The 21,848-nt window shown below is 51.9% G+C and overlaps 7 protein-coding genes across 7 annotated transcripts; 4 read left to right on the top strand and 3 right to left on the bottom strand.

Moving 5' to 3' along the window:
• Positions 1-379: 379 nt before the first annotated feature.
• On the top strand, positions 380-2,215 carry SAPIO_CDS6971 (uncharacterized protein; the record flags this gene model as incomplete). The annotated part of the gene is made up of 3 exons (XM_016788928.1): positions 380-623; positions 786-1,663; positions 1,727-2,215. The coding sequence occupies 3 exons, from the start codon at positions 380-382 to the stop codon at positions 2,213-2,215; spliced, it is 1,611 nt and encodes a 536-aa protein (XP_016641452.1).
• A 1,533-nt stretch (positions 2,216-3,748) lies between these two features.
• On the top strand, positions 3,749-5,066 carry SAPIO_CDS6970 (Aldose 1-epimerase; the record flags this gene model as incomplete). The annotated part of the gene is made up of 2 exons (XM_016788927.1): positions 3,749-4,613; positions 4,693-5,066. The coding sequence occupies 2 exons, from the start codon at positions 3,749-3,751 to the stop codon at positions 5,064-5,066; spliced, it is 1,239 nt and encodes a 412-aa protein (XP_016641451.1).
• A 1,562-nt stretch (positions 5,067-6,628) lies between these two features.
• Positions 6,629-7,612, bottom strand: SAPIO_CDS6969 (Gpi anchored protein; the record flags this gene model as incomplete). The annotated part of the gene is made up of 4 exons (XM_016788926.1): positions 6,629-6,946; positions 7,009-7,211; positions 7,270-7,341; positions 7,405-7,612. The coding sequence occupies 4 exons, from the start codon at positions 7,610-7,612 to the stop codon at positions 6,629-6,631; spliced, it is 801 nt and encodes a 266-aa protein (XP_016641450.1).
• A 2,420-nt stretch (positions 7,613-10,032) lies between these two features.
• SAPIO_CDS6968 (uncharacterized protein) lies at positions 10,033-10,882 on the top strand (the record flags this gene model as incomplete). The annotated part of the gene is made up of 3 exons (XM_016788925.1): positions 10,033-10,177; positions 10,275-10,726; positions 10,790-10,882. The coding sequence occupies 3 exons, from the start codon at positions 10,033-10,035 to the stop codon at positions 10,880-10,882; spliced, it is 690 nt and encodes a 229-aa protein (XP_016641449.1).
• Positions 10,883-11,171: 289 nt separating this feature from the next.
• On the bottom strand, positions 11,172-13,611 carry SAPIO_CDS6967 (uncharacterized protein; the record flags this gene model as incomplete). Its single annotated transcript, XM_016788924.1, has 3 exons — positions 11,172-11,413; positions 11,468-11,714; positions 11,788-13,611. 3 exons carry the CDS (start codon positions 13,609-13,611, stop codon positions 11,172-11,174), a joined length of 2,313 nt encoding a protein of 770 aa, XP_016641448.1.
• Positions 13,612-16,198: 2,587 nt separating this feature from the next.
• On the top strand, positions 16,199-16,560 carry SAPIO_CDS6966 (uncharacterized protein; the record flags this gene model as incomplete). Its single annotated transcript, XM_016788923.1, has 2 exons — positions 16,199-16,410; positions 16,491-16,560. The coding sequence occupies 2 exons, from the start codon at positions 16,199-16,201 to the stop codon at positions 16,558-16,560; spliced, it is 282 nt and encodes a 93-aa protein (XP_016641447.1).
• Positions 16,561-17,151: 591 nt separating this feature from the next.
• On the bottom strand, positions 17,152-20,702 carry SAPIO_CDS6965 (uncharacterized protein; the record flags this gene model as incomplete). The annotated part of the gene is made up of 9 exons (XM_016788922.1): positions 17,152-17,511; positions 17,592-18,002; positions 18,097-18,519; positions 18,607-19,156; positions 19,218-19,360; positions 19,435-19,610; positions 19,685-20,099; positions 20,160-20,199; positions 20,257-20,702. 9 exons carry the CDS (start codon positions 20,700-20,702, stop codon positions 17,152-17,154), a joined length of 2,964 nt encoding a protein of 987 aa, XP_016641446.1.
• Between the last annotated feature and the right edge of the window lie 1,146 nt (positions 20,703-21,848).

Raw genomic sequence — 21,848 nt, 5'->3', positions numbered from 1 at the left:
GCCCCATCGAACTATCGATTTCGCTTGGGAGTGGCTTGCGTTGACGAGAGCGCAGAGAAAAAGGGGCGATTCTGCTTGAGAGGAGATGAGATAAACTACTGGTCTTGACTATCGGGACTAGATCTTAGCGTTGCCTGTTTTTGTGTGGTTGAGGAAGAGATAATTAACGGTTTTTTTTTTTTTGCGATGGACATGAAATACTTCTAAACCGTCGCTTTCCCTTTCCTCTGCACCTGTTCGTTCCCTTCGTTTTCGTTCCCTTTTTCTCGTCGTGGACTGTCTCCGTAGACCTCGGGGTTCATCGACACGATAAATACTTCTGGCAGATCGTGCCTGTCCACTCGTTTCAACATTTACACTCGTTTAAACTTTGAAAAATATGAAGTCCCAGTTCCTTAGCCTTTATGGCCTTGCGGCCTTGGCATCTCTGGGCGTAGGGGCGGCGGCTCGCACGGCGGAGCCCACTGTTGTCTTGTCCGCCCGGTCTTTCAAACACGAAGCGTGCTGGACCGACGAAGATGCCCTGTCCGGCCCGGGATTCTCCTCCCCTTCGATGACGGTGCGGTGGTGTGCTCGCTTCTGTCGAGGATACGAGTACTTTGGCCTGGCGAACGGCGATGGACGTTAGTTTCTACGATAATAGCCCAATAATGTGTTCATTCCTCCATGGCGACTAATCTTTTTGGTGACAGGCCATTGTGGTAACACGATCGGCGCCGGAACCGAAGCGACGGATCGAAGGTCGTGCAATTCGCCTTGCGCTGGCAACAAATCGCAGGTTTGAGGTGGATCTACGAGGCTTAGTCTCTACAAGGCCAAGGAGGGCGGCACGTGTCATGTTCGCCCTTCATCGACCCGAGCTCATTCTTCCGAGTCTGAGATCATGACGGAGCCAGCCACCTCTACCTCGGCTTCCGAGCTGACTTCGGCCACGATCGAATCTGCGCAGACGACCGAATCAATCACCGAGTCGGCATCGGCAACTGAATCGGAATCGCCCACATCTACCGAAGAGGCAAGCGAGTCGACTTCTGAGTCAGCCATTGAGTCTGATACCGCGCCTGTAACTGAATCTGAGACATCGAGCGCAACATTGACGCAATCGCAGCCCGAGACCACTTTCGACGTCACCACGTCGACGTCTGAGTCGGCCACTGAGACTGACGCTGCTTCGACGTCGGAGTCGACGGTTGAGTCGTCTAGCGAATCGGCCACCGAGTTATCGACCGAGTCGGAGCCTGAACCGACGACAACCGCAGAGCTCGAGTCAACGACTACTGAAGATGCTGCGCCGGCAACCACATCTGATTCTGAATCATCGACAACTGAGGAACCGGAAACGACGGTCACCTCTGATGCTGAGACGACCACTACTAAAGAACCTGAAACCACGACCGTCACACCCGACGTGGAGACAACCACGGCCGAGGAGCCGGTGGCGACCACAACTGAGGAGCCCGAGACTACGTCTGCTGCAGAGACAACTACAACTGAGGAATCCGAAACCACGTCTGCTTCCGATGTTGACACGACCACCACCGAAGAAGCATCAACAACCACCACTGAGGACCCCGAGACCAAGACCATTGAAGATACATCTACGTCAACGACCGAGACCCCAACCTCAACTCCAACCCCCTGCATCGACTGCCAGAACCTCCCCGTCGCCAACTCCGCCTAAGAAAACGGCGTCCTCGCCTCAGGAAACTACTACGCACCCACCAAGACCGGAAACTGGCTCCTCGCCTCGACGTCCACCGGATCAGGCATCCTCGAGCTCCGCTACGATAGCGCCGGCGGATACTACTACGTATACAACGAATGCCCCGCCAGTCATGGCGGTTATTGCACCGTTTACATCGCACAGGTGATCTCCGTCGAGGCCGGCATCACGTATGATTTTGCCATTCAGTACCTCATGTCCAACGTCCGCAACCAGGCCAATTTCCTCCAGATTTCTATTTCGACGTTACCCAGTAGGACCCGGATATTCACCGAGTATTTCTCCTCGGGCAGCACCAACGGGTGGACTGACTTCAGAACTAGCCCGTTCACTCCGACGGTGTCAGGAGACGTCCTTATCACGGTTAATTGGTTGAACGACCCCAACAATGCCCTTGTACTGATTAGGAACATTGTCATGCAGCCCACGGAATGCCGTAATCCGCTTTCGGAGTTGACATGTAATACTGATGTAGAGGTCCAGGTGGTCTAGAGATGACGGCGCTGGACGGTGGTCCCGAGCTGAAATGTAGATATGACAATTACTGTCGTCTCAACACTTGCCCGGGATAACCGTAATGAGGTAGAAGTTTCCAGGCTTCGACGAGGGTTGAAGGGCGGTTTGTTTTCTATTATGTATATTTTAAATATATTGGATCACCATCCGTCCCTTTTCTAATGTTGGTTGTTGAGTTTCAAGAATGCGAAAAGACTCGAGTTTAGACGGATCTGTTCCACATATTGGCCTTACGCTTTCGGAGCAGAAAGACTCGTCGTTCATGGAATTTTCGATATTCAGAGGCTCCTTTGCGGGACGATGTGTAGTTCGATGCTGTGCCGTATGGTCTCCCTCGTTTCAAAACTGCTCCAGGTGCGGAAGACCACAAGACCTCTTGGAGCAGCTCACGATGCTCGCCTCGGATCTAACCAGCTCTTAAGGTGAAGTAAGTTACCCTGATATTGTCGAAGCCGTCAGTTCTTGCAAAATGTATGGGGGTATTTTGCGTTGTGTCTCACGGATGTCTTCTGAGCATAACACAGCAAAAGGTTGATGTTGATAGGAACAAAACCCTGTTCATCCAACCACGATTCATTTAAATACAGATTCTATCGCAAAATTTAGCACCTACGACCATAACCTGGAGAAAACACGCGATCCAGTCCGCTCTCACCTAGTTAAGCTCCAGAGTGTCAGACTAGTAGTTGGGTCGGTGACGACCAGCGAATCCCTGATGTTGTATGTTTTTCCTTTTGCCGCCTGATACTATTACTCTTTTTTTCTTTTTCTTTTTTTTTTTTTTGGTTCTGGATCCTACCCCTCTGCCTGACCGTCGCTTAAATGGCTTATCGAGAGGTGAAGAACGAAGAGTTTCGTTTGCGACTGTGTGGATGGTCTGGGAGATACCCAAGAAGGAAAGACATCTGCGACTTGAAGTTCTCTAATGTAAATCAGCTATAGCTAAGAGAGTAATACCAGGGACGTAGAATATAGCGGTTCTGTAATTCAAGCATGCGCACCAATGATCGTTCAGACGTCGGAGAAAAGTGCCGGCGGCATGAAGCATCCTTCACCGGGATGCAACGGTATGATGTATTATCCAATATGTCAACCGAAGCCGTCGTCATTGATTGTTGCAGTGAGCGTCGGTTGTCGTGCTTGGACCTTGCATCATTTTTACCCTCTCTTATACGCTCCAATGATGTTGTCTGGATGGCGAATTGTAATAATAAACCAGACCATCCTCGAATAACATAATACCGTTTGATGGAATATGTTCTCCAGGGTCAGCGGAGGCTCAGGTGTTGGCAATTAATGGTGAGATCTCCCGGTGACCTTCGATCCTCGCACAAAGAAGCCTCCTGTGCTCTGAAATACAAATGAATCCTTAGATATGGCGCACTGTAATATGTCTTGCATAAGTATAGACAGGATCCCCTCCGCCGGATCCGAGAAGCAAATTTCCCATTGTAGGTGTAACTCTCAGCCGAAAGCGTCTGGAACGACGAAGTTGTAGTTCCAGCGAGCATGCGCGCCTCCGAACTTTCCCTCGTAGCACTGCTTCTAGGAGCTCAAGCTAAACAGAACGCCTTCACTAACCTCGAGGGCGATGACGCCGACAGCATCCTCGGCCCCGATAAGGATGGCAAGTACTGGATCTATGGCACGGGAATATCCGCAGGCTTTGTTCCTTACGGCGCCTCCATCTCAAACTTCCTGATCAACGACAAACACGGAATTGAAAGGGACATTGTCACAGGTTTTGACAACGCTACATACTATACGCTCGATAAACAGCACGCACACTTTGGCGGTGTTCCAGGCCGATATGCGAACCGTATCAGGAACAGCACGTTCGAGATCGATGGCGTCGAGTATAACATCCTCCCCAACGACAATCCCACGGATGGGTACCCCGACGGAGTAGATACGCTACACGGAGGACCCAATGGATGGGACTGGAGGAACTTTACTGTGGTCGCTCATACAAACAACAGCATAACATTTTCCATCTTCGACCCTGATGGCGAGCAGGGATTCCCGGGTGATGTGGTCTCGTACATCACTTACACCCTGAACGGGATGAACTGGGACTTTACCATGGTGGCGTTACCGACGACGAAGAAGACGCCAGTCATGCTGACCAGCCACGCGTATTGGAATCTCGATGGCTTCGCGAATACCGAGACGAACCTTGCGCTCAACCATACTGTCCACGCGCCGTATAGCACGGACCGGATCGGCGTGGATAGTATCCTCATTCCCACAGGAGAGATACTTGCCAATGAGGAAGGATCTGTCAACGATTTCTGGAGTGCTCCAAAGCAAGTTGGTGCAGATTTTGAGAGCGAGAATATACTGGGTAACTGCGGGGAAGGCTGTATTGGATACGGTAAGAGAAGCCTCCTACTTTCTCCTTCTTGCCAATGAGTCCCGATGACCCTGGTTTAATTCTTCCATCTTCCATCTAGACAACTGCTACACCGTAACCCGCGATGAAGGGAACCTCCTCAATTGGCGCGAAAGCGGCTACGTCCTCCGTCTACACTCCGCCTGGTCCGGCATCCGGCTCGATGTTTACTCCGACCAAGAGGCCGTCCAGCTCTACTCGTGCAACTTCCAGGATGGCACTACGCCTCTCAAGAAGACACAAGGCCTGATCGATGAACCCGATTTCCCTAGGACTATCCCAAAATATGGGTGCGTCGTGGTTGAGGTGCAAGAGTGGATCGACGGCATCAATCATCCTGAGTGGGGAAGGGAGGAGAAACAGTTTTTTGAGCCAGGCGGGCGGCCATACGTATTGCAAGGTAGCTATAGGTTTAGCGTTGATGAGGATGAATAGGGTTGAATGGGCTACGGAGTATGCGTTGAAGGTAGGAGAGCGTGCAGGGGGACTTTTGCTCTGTATCCAATCGATTGACGGCTTGGAAATTTGGGTGAGAGTGGTTCCTAGCCCCCTTTGTCTAGATAAATGAAGTTCAAGGCGACGACGGTTCCTGAAAACTCGAGGAAGCCTCGTTGAGAGTGGATAGAAGGTCATATCTTTCCCAGGTGCTCCGTTGTTTCTACACTTTCAAGCAGAGGGGGATTTCTATGGTGGTGCCATTTCCACTTTTGGGTGCGCGGGTTGGGACACCACTCACTAAGGGGAACCGATCTTCCAGACTTGCAAATTTACTTCTCGCAAAGACCGATCACCTACGTGAGCTTAGTTCCACATGCCTGGCCTCATCCACAGAGCGTCTCCATGGCGCCTAGCGTGTGAAATACCGTGCCATATTGAGGGGAACGGACAGCTGTAATAGAAGAGAGGCCCGGAATTCAGAAAGGGAAGAGGCAGCTAAGGGATTAGAACCAGCCTTCCGGTGAAAGAAATGGGTGCTTGAGATTGCTTGGAAAAATAATATTAGTGTACTGGCGTTCCCGAGCAACGGTTCCCACATACCAAGGAGCAAGGAGGGAGGAAAGTATGCCGTCTTGGCCTTTGCCCACTCGGGTCAACACTACCTACCTCCACTACCTTCCAACTTGGAATCAGATGCCGAAAAGGGAAGCTTACCAAAAGCTCAAAGCATCTACGTCTGCGTCTGTTCACTGTTAGAGTGTCCCTGCCATTTCATCGATTCATTCGGTCTGGCTAGGGAGATGGTCGGGAGGAGGGGCCCCGTGACAGTGGCCGCGCACCCACTCGGCCCAATTTGGTGAAGGCATGGAGAGAAAATACCGCATTGAGAGTATGACGGCATCTTAGGATTGCGTGAGGTTTTGAACTCCCTGTTTTCGTTTCTGATGTAATTGCGCAAAGGGCGTGTTGGAACTGTGAAGGAAGTTAGAAAGCTCTCTTCATGCCTCTGATTTCCTATCCATCATAGGTTTTAGAGTGGAGGCGGACAACACTTTGCTACCATGCCGAAGTTCGGCTCTGTCTCCTACTTCCGAGCTGTGAGGACGGTAAAGTTCCTGAATCTTAAGATCTCGCGAGTACTGGCGGAACCTGGGAGGCTACTGTCACGGGTTTCGAAAGATTGCCCACGTAGCACGTTACAATTTGACGGAAAATTAAAGGAATGCGATGAGTGGGAAGGGAGCAAGAATAGTCGGTGATCTGGTGTTCAGAATAGAAACAACTTCGTACTCACGAAGAGCCACGGATGTCACCAGTCTTTCAGTCTTGAAATCTTGCAACGCGGGTAGTAGGGTGTTAATGTTGATAATCATGCTACTGTAATCAAGAAACTCGCGAGGATATATTCATTCTGAGAGGGCCGAAACACAACCCATGCGAAACGAAGCAGGTTCCCGCCCCATCGTTCTTTCTCCGAGACATCTACCTTCTCCATCACAGAAACACTAGTTCAAGACCAGTAGTTACATTACCGAGGGTACACACGGACAATTTACCAGTTAAGAGTGACGGTCGGGAGAAACCTCGCGGACCTCCTTGCGGGCGGGAGCCTCGGCGTCAACAGGGGTGGACTTGCGGCGACGGAAGACGAAGAAGGCAACACCAGCAACAATGGCGAGAGACGCAACGATGGTGCCAACAGCGATACCAGCCTTTGCACCGCCGGAGAGACCGCCGGAGGAAGAAGAGGAGGTGGAAGAGTTGTCAGAGTTGCTGCCAGAGCTGGAATCGGGGGAGGAGGCGGGGGGGTCGAACTCGGAAGAGGTGACGTTGAAGCAAGGAGGGTTGATGTCAAAGTCGGCGAGTTCGACGAAGGTCTGTCTGCGTTAATTTCGCTAATACATCTCGAGATAAATAATATGGTAGTATGGTGACTTACGATATCGGCGCAAGCGTAGAACTCCTGCCTCTCGTTGTTGTTCTCGCCCTCGTAGTCGGCCCAGTACTTGAGCTGAAGGGTGGCGTTGGTGCCGGCGGTGACGGTGCTGGGGACGTTCTTGAGGAGGTAGCACTGGTGGCCGGCCTCAATCTCGGCGATGTTGGAGACAACCTGAGACTGGAAGGAGTTGATGGAGATGGGATCTGTGGGAGGTTAGAGCTGTGGAATTGGGCAAACACGACGATGAGTGAATTCGCTTACTCTCGTCGACGGCAAGGTAAAAGGCTACGTTCCATGCGTCATCGGCAATCGATAGCGAGACGGTTCCCTTAGCTAAAGTGGTGTGAGTTCAGACATCCGGCATCAGCGAGGGAAAAACAAGTTGTCGATTCTCACAGATAGGGAAGTTGGTCCTCTTGGTGACACCAGAAGGGCTACCACAGGGCGCGATGTTGTCTGTCTCGGCGCTCCACGGACGGCTTGAAGGCCACATGAAATCGACGGGACCCATACTGTTGCCCAGCTCGCCCTCGCCATGGGCCGTTCCCGTGGCGGCGGCGATCTGGGACAGGGCGATTACAGTGGAAACAGCAGAGAAACGCATTTTGATGATGGGCTGACTGGGGAAGCAAACGATCAAAGGGCAAGAAAAGTGTCTTCCGAGGGGAAGAAATTCTTTCGATCCTCTCTTGTTTTCTTTAGGCACGGGAAAGATGGGGGGTTGGCGAAATTAACTGCAAGTTTCCTGCGCTTCGTCTATCATGGGATAATATGTTCCTTATATGCCGTGTGAGGCGAGCCGGAAGTGCCCGGGTTTTACCAAGTCTACGAGGTGGTGGGCAGTGACGGCTGGGCAACAGAGCGTGGGAAAAAATTAGAACGAGGACGAGAAAAGATGACGAGAAGAGGGAGGGACCCATAACCCGGGCACGAATGCAAAAGGTCCCGGAGGTCCTGCCAAGTCCCTCACCATCCGCCACGGCAGCAACAACGAGAAGAAACCTCCGTCTTGGGAGTGGGGAGGAGAAAGACCATGTACATAATGTAACCCAATTTAGGAAACCTGTGGTCACAGCTACAGGGAAGGTGGTGCATGAGTGCAGCTAGAGCAAGCGTCGCTCTTGTTCGGTCAATGGAGGGTCGGCCTTCAAGAGGGGGTGTGATGTGGATGATGTGATTGATTCGGTTTTCTTGGCGAGACGGGGTTTTAATCAATAGTTTTGTAATGCTTCATGGGGGCACCTAAGATAACGGCAGAATTGGGGTGTTCTTGAGAGTTGAGGAGATGGAAGCAAGGATGATGATGGTGGTGAGGGTACACCACGCCATCAAGAGGACAGGACGGTTGGGGCCGTGGTTCCTGAGTGCCGAAAGAAAGTAGCAAAGACAACTCGACTGTAAAAAATGTTTCAAGTACCGGCAATCACAGTCTTCGCTCTCACCGTCCGCGGAGCTATCGATGTTTATCAACCGCCAAGAAGCCAGGACCCAGACTGGAAAACTAGCGGGGGTGGCTTGGGAGATTCTCAAAGAATAAGACACCGTTTCGGTGAACCAAGAAGATGGGACTCGGGTGATTCTCCACCAGGCGGACTGTTTTCTTCCCATTCTTACTTCGTACTCCGGGAGTCCCAAAGCAAGATAAACTTACGGGGTCAAAAAACGTGTTTTCTCACGAGGCCATCTTGGAGGCCGGAAGCCGGCTAAAATCGAGTGGAGAAGAAGCTTGGACTGGACTGGGATAGCTCCAGCCAACGGTTGGGTGGTGCAGTAAGTGGAGAAGCCCTTGCCTTCTTCTTCGCTCTTTTCTCCGTCCTCGTCCTCTTGCTCCATCTCCCGCTCTGTTCCGAGTGATCCCAGTGATCTCAGTGATCCCCAGTGTCTACAAACGGTCCGGGCACAGTCACTTGCCTCTTTAGGATTAGCCGGACAAGACCATTAAACAACCTTTACGACACTAGAGCCAATGAGGGATGAAGACGTCGTATCTGAAGCGGGGGTTTCGCAGTTGGCGTGATCTCCGAAGTTATCTGATTGATAAGATGATCAGATAAAAAGCAGAGAGGCTCACACTGTGACTTACCCGGACCCCGGGCTTTGTCTGGCCTTGATGAGCTTGGGTTTCCGTTGTCAGAGTATCTTTGAGATGAGCCAGTCTACAGTCCACCTCCTCGTTAGCTCGTATTACTCATTTTCTCACAGAAAACCCCTTCTCTTGGCACTGCTACGCGACCCAATGGTTTGACCCTTCGTTGCCGTGCGTCCCAGCTCCTGCAACCAACCTTGCCGACTACGAGGACCCTCGCCGAGGAATGCACGCCGATCATCGGAACCTGGAGGAATACGCAAAGCTCAATTGTGTCCTCGGGACTACGAAACCGAAAGCAAAGAAACCCGGTCACGTTAGGAAGCAAGAAACTCCATTCCATTTCCGGGCTCTTGCAGCCCGGAGGAAGCCATTAATTTTAGCTATTGAACCCCTTCCACCCCTCTTACTATGTAGAGCAGCCGCCAGCCACCCGAGCACCAGACACGAGTGGTCACTGGTCAATGCGGGGAGTGATCTCTGCTTCGTAGGCTCAACCAAGTCGCCACAAGGTCCTCAAGACGCAGGTGGTATCCTGTAATCCTACAATCCTGGGATTGTTATTAAGAAGTAGGCATGCACGACCGGCCACCGACTTCCGGTCCAGCTGTTTCCCGAATTGGTAACTGCAATCTCCTCCCTTTCCCATGGCTTTTCAATAACAGCTCCATGCTCCAATGACCTGACTTGCGCGTCTCGGCTGCAACCGTAAAGTCCATTTCCCAGTCGCAGACCAACTGACCGAAGCTATCTATAAAACCAACGGCAGAAGTGTGCCTCGACACATACCTTTTCTCTTTTTCTCCTTCCTCATCCAACCGTAAAATCTTACCGTAGTATCAACCACATCACCCTCTATCTAGATCTTGAGAGATCCCACAAAAAGTCACTCGTTTGTTGTCTTGTTTCAGATCAAGTCATCCGCACCACCCATAACAATGTACGCCCGTCAGCTTCTGCTCGGCGCCCTCGCTGCCGCCTCTATCGCTTCGGCTTCCGCCATTGACGGCGAAGAGCTCTTTTCTGTCCTCCTGAAGCGTCAGGAGCCCGGCACTCCTGCTTACAATTGCCACGACAACTGCGGTAGGTCCATCGCATCACAGGGCACAGATTGCAGCCCCCAAAGTGAAAAAAAAAAGAGAAAGATCCTCACATGAATTTGGTACTAACACTCCTCAAGGTAACGCCATTCGCCAAGCCCGCGAGGTCTCCGACGTCTGCGACAACAAGGCCTTCCAATCCAACTACGCCAACTGCCTCCAGTGCGCCGGCCCCGACAACTTCGACATCTGGAAGTACTACGGCAACTCTGTCTCGGCCGCCGGCACCAAGTGTGGCCTTAGCACTGAGCCCCTTTCCGGCAAGCAGCCCGACGTCGGTCCCGCGCAGAACGAGGGCGACGCTGGTGGCAGCGAGCCCACCACTTCCGAAGGCACGCCTTCCCCCACTGATACTGAGCCTGGCAAGACTGCTGAGCCCACTTCATCCAATGCTCCTGAGCCCTCTTCTGGTGGTGATGGTGATGCCGAGTCCACGGCCGAGACGCCCTCTGCTACAGGTTCTGCGAGCCCTACAGGTGGTTCTGATGCTTCTGCCACCGCCTCTGGAACTTCTGCTGCTCCGTCCTCCACGGTAAGCCTCTTCTCCCCTTGCTTCCCCCATTCTGTTTGAAATCCACGCTGATGTCGGGAAAAGTCCTCTGAACCAGTTCAAGTCAACGGCGCCGGTGTTCTCCAGGCCGTGGGAGTCTTCGAGGCTGTTGCCATCGGGGCCCTCTTCTTTATCTAAATATGCGACGGGCTTAGGTATGGGCATTACGGGTTGTGGCGCTTCGATGGCCTCTGTATTTCTAGCTAGGAATGTTATATCTGTATCCCCGCTCGGTGATGCCCAACTGAACATTCTAAGGGATTCCCACAGCAGTTGGGATAATTAATATTAATATCCATTTCATCACAATGATGACTCTCATGTGAACGTTGTCGGGGAGTGCCACGCAATGAAAGGTCGACATCTTTCGCTGAGATTTGCCCTGAGCCGTTCACATACTTGGTGGAGAAACTGAATGTTGCAGGGATTATAATACCTCCGTTGAAAGCTCAGGCTCTTCTATGATTCTCTTCTTCTTCTTCTTCTTCTTCGTTGTACTGGGAGCTGCCCAAAGTGAATCGCCATCTGCCGCTGCAACTAATCCCGGAGTATATTCTCCCTTCTCCATGAAAACAGTCGGCGGTGAGGGCTCCAAACGACTGGGTTGCGAGACGCTTCTCAAGGTTACATCATCGGTCTCCTCGCACTCATCCGCGTCGAGAACCTCATCTGCGTGAAATGTTAACCCGGTTTTCGGGATGCGTGAGAAAGACGCATACTTACACGGACCGCTCGGAGAATGCCGATCCAAGAGCATGAGCTCACGTAGCCCGTCCTCCAAAATAGCCAGCTTGTCCTTGTATCGGCGCCGTTCGCTTGCGCTCTCCTCGCTCTCTGCAGCCATGCGAGCGACGTCGCTAACTTCCAGGGAATCAACCATCTCAGGGCCGAAGAGCGATGGAAGCTTGCTCACCAGGCATTGTTCAATGGCCAGAACGCTCACATCGTCGACGAATTTCTCCAGAGCGACCTGTCACAAGTTTGGTTAATAAAGAGGTAAAGCAGCCAAAAGTTCATTCTAGCCGTCCGGGGGTTTCACACACTTTGTAGTACGCCTGCATGTAGTCGACAGCCAGCTCACTTGCATAACTCTCCATGTCGACCTTTTCATGTTCCACAAGCAAATCCAAGAGGGCTAGCGGAGAGACAATCTCGTCAAACTTCTGCAATGGACCCTTCGACCCAAACAACTTGACCAAGACTTTTTCTAATCCAGCCCGACGTCGCTTGTCCTGGACTTCCTGGACGTTATCTAAGAGACTCTGGTTGTATGTGATTGGATGACCATGAAGATGAGGAGCAAGTAGGCTTCTGATCTGTTGGTCCATGACCGTTCTCAGATCGTCAAGCCCGCGTCCGATTAGTTGGACTATCCCGCCAGCCGTTTCTGCGACAGCAACGTGGCCAAGAATGGCCCTTACCGTCCGATAAACTGCTTCCATGACAGAATCTTTTGCTGCCGCGGCGATTCCTTCCCAAGGCTGGCACTGCTCCGAGAAGAGTTCCCCAATTATGAGTGGGTTGAAGGTCCCTGGCAACTCGCAGCCTCTGCTCTTTCGCACTAGGTCCTTGACCTCTTCAATGTATTGCGACCTCAAGACTTCGCCGTCGCCTAGCGGACCTTGATTCGGCAGGGCCTCAACAATGGTCCTCATTTGCCCCTTGGCTTGCATCTCGTCTTTGAACTTGGTGAGAGTATTCTGAACAACGGCGCGCAGGCGGTTCTGGTACCCTGACTCGGTTTTGGCACTGCCGAAGAAGGCATCCTTGTAGAAACCATCGACCGCGGCCGTCATAAGAGTGGAAAACTTCCGACTGACTTGCAAAAGATAGCGGCGCTGAGTCTCGAACGTCTGCCTTTCCGTCCCAAGACGCTGCAGACGGGACTGACAGTCATCAATCCCAGACTTAACATCTTGGAGCAGGTGCGGGAGCTGTCGCAGGATTTGCTCCTTCAAAACGTTGCTCAGGCGAGGCCTCAAGCTCTTCACGCCCAGACTCATCGGGTCAACCGATTGCCAGCTTCCGCTCATAAAGAACTGTTCTTCGAATTCGTCTCTCTCGGCGTTGGAGGTGTTCCTCCTGGCGTAGTCTCTGTTTATGAGGACATGCCAGCCCAGTCGGAACACCACGTCCCTGTTTTGGGCAAGTTTAATGTACGCCATCTCGCTATCTGACCCGAGGTCCAGCGTGTCGGGTTTCGTGATGATGCCCATCGTACGGACGCCCTTCGGATCGAGTTTGCGCGCGATCTTGGTAACTGCTTGAAGGTTGAAGTCGTTCTTGGCCGACACGACAGCCAGGATGATGCTCCTGGGCCTATTCATGTAGCTTTGCACCATGTCTCCCACGGTGGCGGCGTCAGTTTCCGATTGATCTGTGTTCCCGGCGTGGAAGAGACCTGGCAAGTCGACAAGAGTCAAATGAGGTTGGGTAGGCCCACAGAGTTCGACGTGGAGAGCATCGGTGCAAAAGACTTTTGTTTGCGAGAGGCCCATTTCTTCCTTGGCCTTCTCCGTGACGAGTCCGAGATCGAGGCTGGCAGCATCATCCTCGTAGCAAAATCGAGACAGGCGCTCTTTCTCTTCCGCCGATCTCTCGGCATCGGCGTTGATGGAGACTTTGACGATGGCCTTCGGGGCTCGGCGAAGCACCAGCTCCGTGGGGAAGCGCGTGCAGAGATTGTCCTTGGTCGGGAAAGACATGCCCGAGATTGCCTCGAGGACGGAACTCTTGCCGGCGGACTGATCACCACACACGATGATCTCGGGAAGGTCGACATATCTGCCGATCCCTTTGGAGCGAAGCTTGTCGATGACGTCGAGGAGCTCCCGATAATCTTTCGACTGGAGGGGGATTGGGTCCATGATGGTGGTAGAATAATTGGTAAGGAACTAACTAGGTGAAAATAGGCACTCAGATGAAAGGGGCCATGAAGACGAAAGAAAAGGAGAGAACAGGAATATCCTGCCAGACAGTATCAAGATTGGATTTATATAATTCCTGATTTGTCCGTGTTTTGTAGGCGTCACATCCCCTCACCCCTGAAAGAGCCCCAGCAGCTGTGACGATTCAAATGCACATGGTTCGGGTTCGCCAGGAGTTGGGCACACATAAGCGCAGACTCATTGCCAAATGAGAAGAGACGTGGTTGGCCTGCGGCATGTCGACCAGCCTATGATAATAAGAGGCGGCTTGCTTCGTGTGTCGGGAGGAAACGGGCAGCTGAAATCGGAGACATGAGTCTGAGGGGTGAATGGCATTGGATGATGGACATGGATTTTCAAGAAGCAAGCTGCAAGCTGCAAATATTACACGATGCTTCGGGCTGCCGGGGGCCGGCGGTGTGAAGGAAATCATTAACGCAAGATCGGCCACCGAAGCCCACCAAGACACATGTATGTTTCGAGCAGGAACAGGCACACGTTTATGCAGCGATACCTTTGCTATCGGTGGTCTATACCCTGATTAGTAGTGAATACGGAGGGGGGGACCAAAGCCTCGATGAGTATACTCTAAGATCAAGTAGGGTTCGCACACAGAAGGCCCAAATAATAATAATAATAATAAAGCTCTTCTAATCTCATCCATCCATCATCTCAATAAGACAGGCAAGTTTGCCATGACGCTGTATGCATGGGCATTCTTTCCCTAATCATCAAGGCACACTGCCGCCAATAGCGCCACCTCATCAAACTTGAACCCTCTCTCCTTAACCTTTTGGGTCTCTGTTCGCTGGGACCCATCCTGCAATCAAACTTTCGATATTCAGTCTCTCTCCCGCTCCCCGACTCAGATCACACGCGTCAGCTGTCACCTGCCGGCATGCGACATCATGGAAAGCGCTGCCAGGCAAACCTGATTGACGATACATTTCCAACGGCGGATCAAGCCGCATCGTTATCTAGGAAACTTCGGCCATGGAAATTCATGCCTGTCATTTACATCCAAATTGTACGGGTCCCCAGCCGCCATTCCATGGTTCTGAGGCGTGGGATGAAAGTGGGATATGTAATCGGCGGTAATCGATGCAACGATCCAGGGCCTGAGCTCAATACCGACTGAGTTCGAGCCAACTAGGTACTTGGCACCCGGCGACTGTAGGCTAGACAGGCGGAGGAGAGCCGGGACAGGAACGTTTACCTGCTGAGGGTGGCGAAAATCGGCTGCCACGACCCGTCAGTAAGGTTGATATGCCGCAAGCGGATAGCCTGAAGAGTTGGATGCTTCCTGACTCCTGAGGATCCGCTACCCTGAGTCTTCTCTGATCAAAATTCCACTGAGGTATTGACAGTGATTTTGTATCATGCTAGCTACGAATGTCTTGTATGATGTCCCTGTCAATATCTTCGTGCGGAGGTGGAGGCCAAGAGAAGTGAGTTTCGGTATGAGCTGCAGCAGTCTCAAAGTACCCACGAAGCTAGACTCCAGTCACAGGGGGAAAACAATCCAGAAATGAGCTGAGTGCTGGTCTCTGCTTGTGTCACCTCCCATTTCCCTATGCCTAGTCCAGAGTGACTCTAGCCAAGAATCCCATGAACCCGAACCTGGCATAAGAACTGACGTTCCGTCAACAATTAATCCGACTTTTATTACGGCCGACTTCTTGGCTAAGCCATTTGACATATCCAGATTCTGTCATGCCCATCCCTATTCAATGTGTTTGATGGGACATTCGGTCGCAGTTCTGTACCAAGGCAGCAGACAGCATCGGATAAAAAGTCAGAGAATCAAAGATGAATGCGGCTCTACACCTTCAGGACGAAAAAGGAATCTCGCCAAATAACATTTGCACTATTGGTAGCGCAAAGGGGAGTACTGAATAACCTCGCGGAGGCTTTGGAAGGTACCCATCCTCAACAACTACTTCCCAATGGAATGGGCCGATACAGAATGGTAAAAAAATACTCTAGATTTCCTATTCAGGAGCCAATTCATCAATGTGCCGCAAGAAACTTCCGCTTACTCCTTCGTGATGATCGCTCATACCACATTCTTTGTTTTCTTAGCAATGCATCTACCGAAAAATAAATAATAAATAAAATCCAGCATCCTTCCCAATGAGGAAGCCGCGACTCCTCACAACATTGTCTTTCCATTTGTATTATATCGTCCAACTTCCCTGTCACAACGACACCTCCGTCTTTCACAGAAGGAGGTGTACTCGAAGATTCCCACCAAGACACGGCGGAAACTGGAACAATGGCGCGCCTCGAGCATCTCATGGCCTCATCCCATAGTCTCATCCCATGCCCTTATTACGATTCTTTACGAGATTGACACAACGACTACCTACAATGTTTCTCTTGGCTGCCTCTCCAGATTTTGTGGCGATAATCTGAGTCTCTCGCTGTCGGCTAGATCAGACTCACCACCGCACACCACGCCTCGTCTCGACGCGTGATGTTTAACACGCATTTCGCAGAATCACACATGCTACTTAATCCTACCATAATGCCCACCGCCCTCCCATGGGCCTGGACTCGGGGCGACGACGACGGCCCCTGGCATCCACCCGAGTTTCTCTACGGCTGCCTTTTCCATTCTACATATGAAGACTTCTCCCTCGGTGGAGGCCGCTTTTCCCGGAACCACATCAGGGATATAAAGGCCCACAACCCTAATCTCGCCGTTGGGAAGTATTCGCTAGCCCCCCGATTGAAGCGGTTCGTACCTCTACTCACATTTATCGATGGTGCAATACAAATTGAATATTTTGCTATTAACTGCTTTTAATCTGCGATAGCCTTCAGTGTGGTAATGCCTACGGCCAACAACTCCACGGAGGACAGTACGATGAGAATGGGCTGATATAGATAGCATTCGGTGGTTTTAACGTGAATGGCCTGGAAGGAGCCATTACGAGCTCGAGAGCAGGCGATGAACTGATGATGGCGGGAGAAGGCCAGTGTGCTGTGTTTAAAACAGAGCTCGCTGTCATGTTTCTCCAACTCGTATATAAAGTGGAGTTACGAGAACTCACCCGTTCAAAACGTATCTTGCCGCAAGTATACATTACTTTCCCCCTTCTCCTTTTCTGCCCTTTCTATAGCCTCGTCTCTCTCTTATTGGCGATCGGAGCTAACACATTACCTCAAGATGGTTGTTATGAATTTTACCAGCCCATACGGGCGCATCATCCAAGGCGCTCTACTCCGCCCTCGAACAAGGAATGGGCGGTTCAGCAATGGTGGAAGCAGCTCTGCACCATCACCGCCGGACAGAGATGAGAGGAAAGCATTGCAGTGATGATGACAGGACCAGCGGCTATCGTTCTTCGGGGGTTTGGGTTTTGGCGTTAGGAGAACTAGGTAAATTATACTAAATGGCGTTTCTAGGATTTTAGAACGTTTAACGATGTAACATAACAAGCCCACTAGATCAATAGACTTTACGCCAACCGAAAACTAGGCTCTCAGGTAGCCATTCGGACTCTCAATCCTCACTCGCGTCCGATGGCGCCTCCTCCTCGGATATTTAACCTTATAATACGCCCCCTTCTCATCCGAACCCAACGATGCGAACCACCGCACGATATTCGTCAGCTCCCCCGTCCATAGTAATCCTAGGAAGATGACTACGACCGTGACGGGGACGGCCACGGCCCAGTAGATCCACTGGCTCTGCGGCATGTCTCGCACATCGACCGTGTTCATGCCGAAGATGCTCGCGACGGAGCTGAGGGGGAGGAAGATGACTGTGACGATTGTGAAGGCGTAGATGGCTCGCTCCTGTCGGTCCTTGGTGGTGTCGATTTGGTTTCGACACTATTGTGGCTAGGTTTTAGCTGATGAAACAAGAACAAGGGAAAAAATTACGAGGTAAACAGAGGTCCAGAAACACGTACAAACTCCTCCAGGTCCGTCGCTTGATCATGCGTTTCGGAAATCATCCTATTCGTCCGCAGCGACTGAGATATGCATTCTCGTCTAAAACTCTCCCGGAACCCTCCGATATCAGAAAGAACGGCATTGCTGAAGAAGGGATCGGCGGCCGGGCCACCACCCGCATATCGCGGTCGACCTGGTTCGTAATGTCGGGAAGCAGAATGTATGGGCCGTGGTTCGAATCGGTACGCGGGGGTGTATCCGGGTCCTGGGAGGTGTGGGAGTCGGCCAACGAAGTCGAGCTTGTCGAGCCTTTCCATGATTTCGTATTGCGTATCGAGGGTATGTTGGATTATGGTCGTTTCTTGTTTGAACATTGCGAGACGGCGTTCGTAGGTTCTGTCGGAAGGATTTGAGGATATCTCGGCTTCCTAGAGGTATCTACCATTAGAATTGAAGGCAAAAGCTCGGGAAGAGCAGATTTCAGATATTTTCTATCACGGTACTGCTTTTGGGGGACCTTACGAGAGTGGACAAGTAGTGAGAGTAGGTCTCGGCAATATTCGGTAGCCCAGGGTTGCTGTTCTTGATCAGCTCCAAACAGACGAGCGAAAAGAGCTCCATGGGAAGGACGACCGATTTGTCAACGAGGTCAGTTTCGGACAGGGACATGACGATGATTCTCAACCCGTCATCGAGAAGGGCTTCAGCGTCGCAAAATATCCGCTCGGATCGAAGCCGATCAGTTGGCAGGTAGATGATACCCATGAGTAAATGGATCCAGGCTAGGGTGAGCTCGTCGGGCGCCTTGATTCTGGATAGGTCTTTTGTGGTGATCGTCTTAAAAAGATCGGTGAATGATGCGAGAGTGATACACAATCCTCTCAGTTGGACACGGAGATCGCGCAGGGACGGGCGGTCCCGGGAACCGAAAGGTTGATCCGGCGGCTGCGTGACACTGTCAGTCCCGTTCTTTCATAAATTGGGCATTTACCGTCTAGATTCTGGTATTCTATCTATGGCAAGTCAACTTACGTCAATGAGCCTGTCAATCGCGCCCCAGAACCTTCCAGTAGTTGGGATTCCATGGTGCGTAGGGAAGAAAGCATCGAAGATGACGGCGGCTGCGCTGACGACATCGATGTGCTCCTCGTACTCGGCCTGCTCTATGCTAGCCGCGTCCGCGAGCTCCGTCGAAAGCTTCGCACCCCGTATTGCGAGTTTGCGGTGTACATTCGCGTACGATGAGCCATGGCATCGACGGTATGCCTTACGGTCGCTGAAGGTTGTCCCGGTCATGAGATAGTCTCCGACATTCGCCAAGTGTTGGGTGAGATTGGGCCGATTAATGGTCCCCGTTTTTGCGTTCCAGACGCCTTCCAAGCAGCTGAAGATTGAGAAACCTGCTTCCTTCTTTTGAGGAGCCGGCCGTGATGGCGCAGGTGTGGGAGATGGCTGTGTTTGTGGATCATCCTTGCCTTTCGCTGCCACGGGCGGTAACGGTTCGCCTTCGACAGACCCTGAATCATCTTCGATATATGGACTTGGAGGAAGAACGCCCACTGGCGGTAGCTTGGGAAGGGGTCTGCAGATATCATGAGTTAAAAATTCGATGCATGAGAAGAATGAGAAGGAATATGCCATACCCTTTGGTGAGACTGAGGATAATATTTCCTCGGGCGGCTCTCTGGCGGACAGTTGGCCATTCCTTTGCGGTTACTACCTGATTCTTTTGGTAGTGGAAGATTAACGGTGTAGGGAAAAGCTCTCGGAAGTGGGCGGTAAACTCCTGCATCGGCGTCAGCGCCAAGCGTGAAGGATTTAAGTAGGACAAGGAATGGCGAAGGTTGTGGGTGGTCTTACGAGCCAAGTTTGGGCATGTTCCAATGGTATCTTCCACAAGACGGCATCGGAGTGGCTAACCAAGATATGCCCTTTACCCTTAGTATCCGCGATCTCATCTGGCGACTTGACGGTTCGTTGGATTGACTGGCCGTACAGAGCCGACTCTGGTAAACGGCTACACGTGAACAGAAAAGCTTGAAGTTTTGAGACCATGTTAGCCAGCGCCTTTGTACGTCCATATCGGCAAGGATAAGATGAGAAATCTTACAGTTATCCAAAACGACACACCAGATCTGCGCAATATGAAAACAATACCCAGGCGGGGCCAACTTGTTCTTGCACACAGCTTGCTGCATGTCCCGGCCGCGCCCGCTTCGGGAGAACTGTGCCTGTAGAAGGGTCTGGATGGGGAATAATGCGTCGCTCTCTAAGCCGGAGTACTTCTCGAGGCTAAAGTAAGGCAAGGAAACCCAAGTTACCGTGCGAGGTCTGGCCGAGAGATCCTTGGTGCTGCCAGCGGGCGGGGGCACGGTGGATTGGATGATGTTAGGCTCCATGAGTCGTACGGTCTTGGAGTCGGAGATTTGGATCGGCTTGACATATTTGAGCTTTACGTCGTTCATTAAGGTAGATAAAGATCTTTTTTCCGAGGACGTCAGGTTGGGCACTCGCGACACTTCTTCCTGGGAGTGGGTTAACAACGACGAGCGTTAGGAGGATTAATTCGTAATAGGGTCTCCTACTGCAAATGCGTCAAAGTCCATTGATGGAGAGGTGAAATGACTGCAAATTTCATTAGTGAGGGAGCTCAACAGCTGGACGGGTTTCTGGAAGTCTCACATCCATCGGAATAATGGGCGAGCATGAGCATGAGCCCCAGTCATCACGGTAACAGTAGCACTCTGAACATCTCCCCGGGGCCCCTTGCCGGTATATTCCGATTCGAGCACGTAAGACGTCGTAATCACCCTCGCCGTCCGCTTCAGAGGCGAAGCGGCCTTATCGCCATCCAGGGTCGAATCCTCCTCGGCAGTGAGCGCGGAGCCCGTCGTCGAAGCAGCGGGGGAAGACCGAGGCAGGGAGAAGGAAAAGTACGGGTGGCCCGCAGGCTCGCCCAGGTCCGCCAGCCTTCGGAGACGGGATTCGGCCTTATATCTTTGTCCTTCTTCATACTCTCGTTTTACTTCTTCCAATTCTAGCTTCATTTGTTCCAGCTCTAGCTCTTTCTGCCGTCTGTCTGCTGCCCTTTCCAATGAGCGGAAGCGGGCCCCGGACTCGTAGCCCATCGGGCTGCTCACGCGAGCCCGAGCTCGGTGATTCCGGGCGCCGAAGGGTTCATACACCGGAAAGTATGCATATTCCTACATTCGTTATTTATTTAAGGGCCTTATCTTCCGGTGCATTGCATTAATCGCCGTATATTTATAACTTACGTCTCGGAAGGCAGGCCGCACGCGACTTGGAATCTCGTAGTAGCCACGCGATTCGCGTACGCCGGGGCGTCGCGCCCGAGGAACGCCGGCCGAGAAACCACTCGATCGTCGACGTGGGAGCGGGAAAGGCGGTGATAGCGATCGAGACCGAGACCGAGACCGAGGCCTGGACCAGGACCTAGATCTCGACCTAGATATCGATCTCGACCTCGATCGGCCTGCGTCGGACGTATCCCCATATCGCGACATTTTCCACGATGCTGGCTCAAGATGAAAAAAAAAAAAAATCGTTCAAGGGGAAATTTCAGCCCTGCGTCCCGATCCTGCCACCTCAAATTCCACGCGTAATCCCGGCATTCGGCACCCACTGACTGCATGCAGGGATGTCATCAAATATCAAATCCTCTGTGCGGGGGTGGTGCAGGATGATCGTCCCCAGCCCCCATCATCGACTTGGACCGACTCCAAACAGCTCATGAGCTTCGACATTTTCGAAACGTACAGCAAAAGGACTTTTCTCTTTAGAGGCGCACTCTACTTGCCCCTCTCGCAAGGAACGAATAACAAAGATATCTTTTCCGTGTTCACAAAATTCAGTCTCCTTTCCTTTGTACCCTACTTCCCTCCCTCGCTCAGCTTCGACCAGAGGGGAAGAGATCAACCTAGCCGAAAATGGGATATTGGAATTCGGATAAGCTCACGTGATTGCGGTCGTCTCATCTCGTATCGCTGTCGAATCATGGTTGGCGTGAAGAATCCTCTGATGCAACCCAATGCAAGTCGTCCGCCCAATGATCCGAGGACAGAGAGGACTGGCTCAGGGCCTCCCGGTTGTGTTTCATCTAGAGATGGGAGAGAGTGGTGAAGCGCATGCTTAAGCCCTAGAACCCCCTGCAGCTGGCTCCTATTAATAACGTATCTAAGACCCATACACAGCCCGGAGAAGTACACCACTGCCTCCTTCATCTCCATTCAGGCAATGGTCTGGCGAAATGAACC

Source organism: Scedosporium apiospermum (assembly GCF_000732125.1).
Source record: "Scedosporium apiospermum strain IHEM 14462 chromosome Unknown SEQ_SAPIO_0109, whole genome shotgun sequence".
Lineage (NCBI taxonomy): Eukaryota > Fungi > Ascomycota > Sordariomycetes > Microascales > Microascaceae > Scedosporium > Scedosporium apiospermum.
The sequence above is the reverse complement of the archived record's forward strand: the minus strand, read 5'-3'. Positions and strand labels throughout refer to the sequence as shown.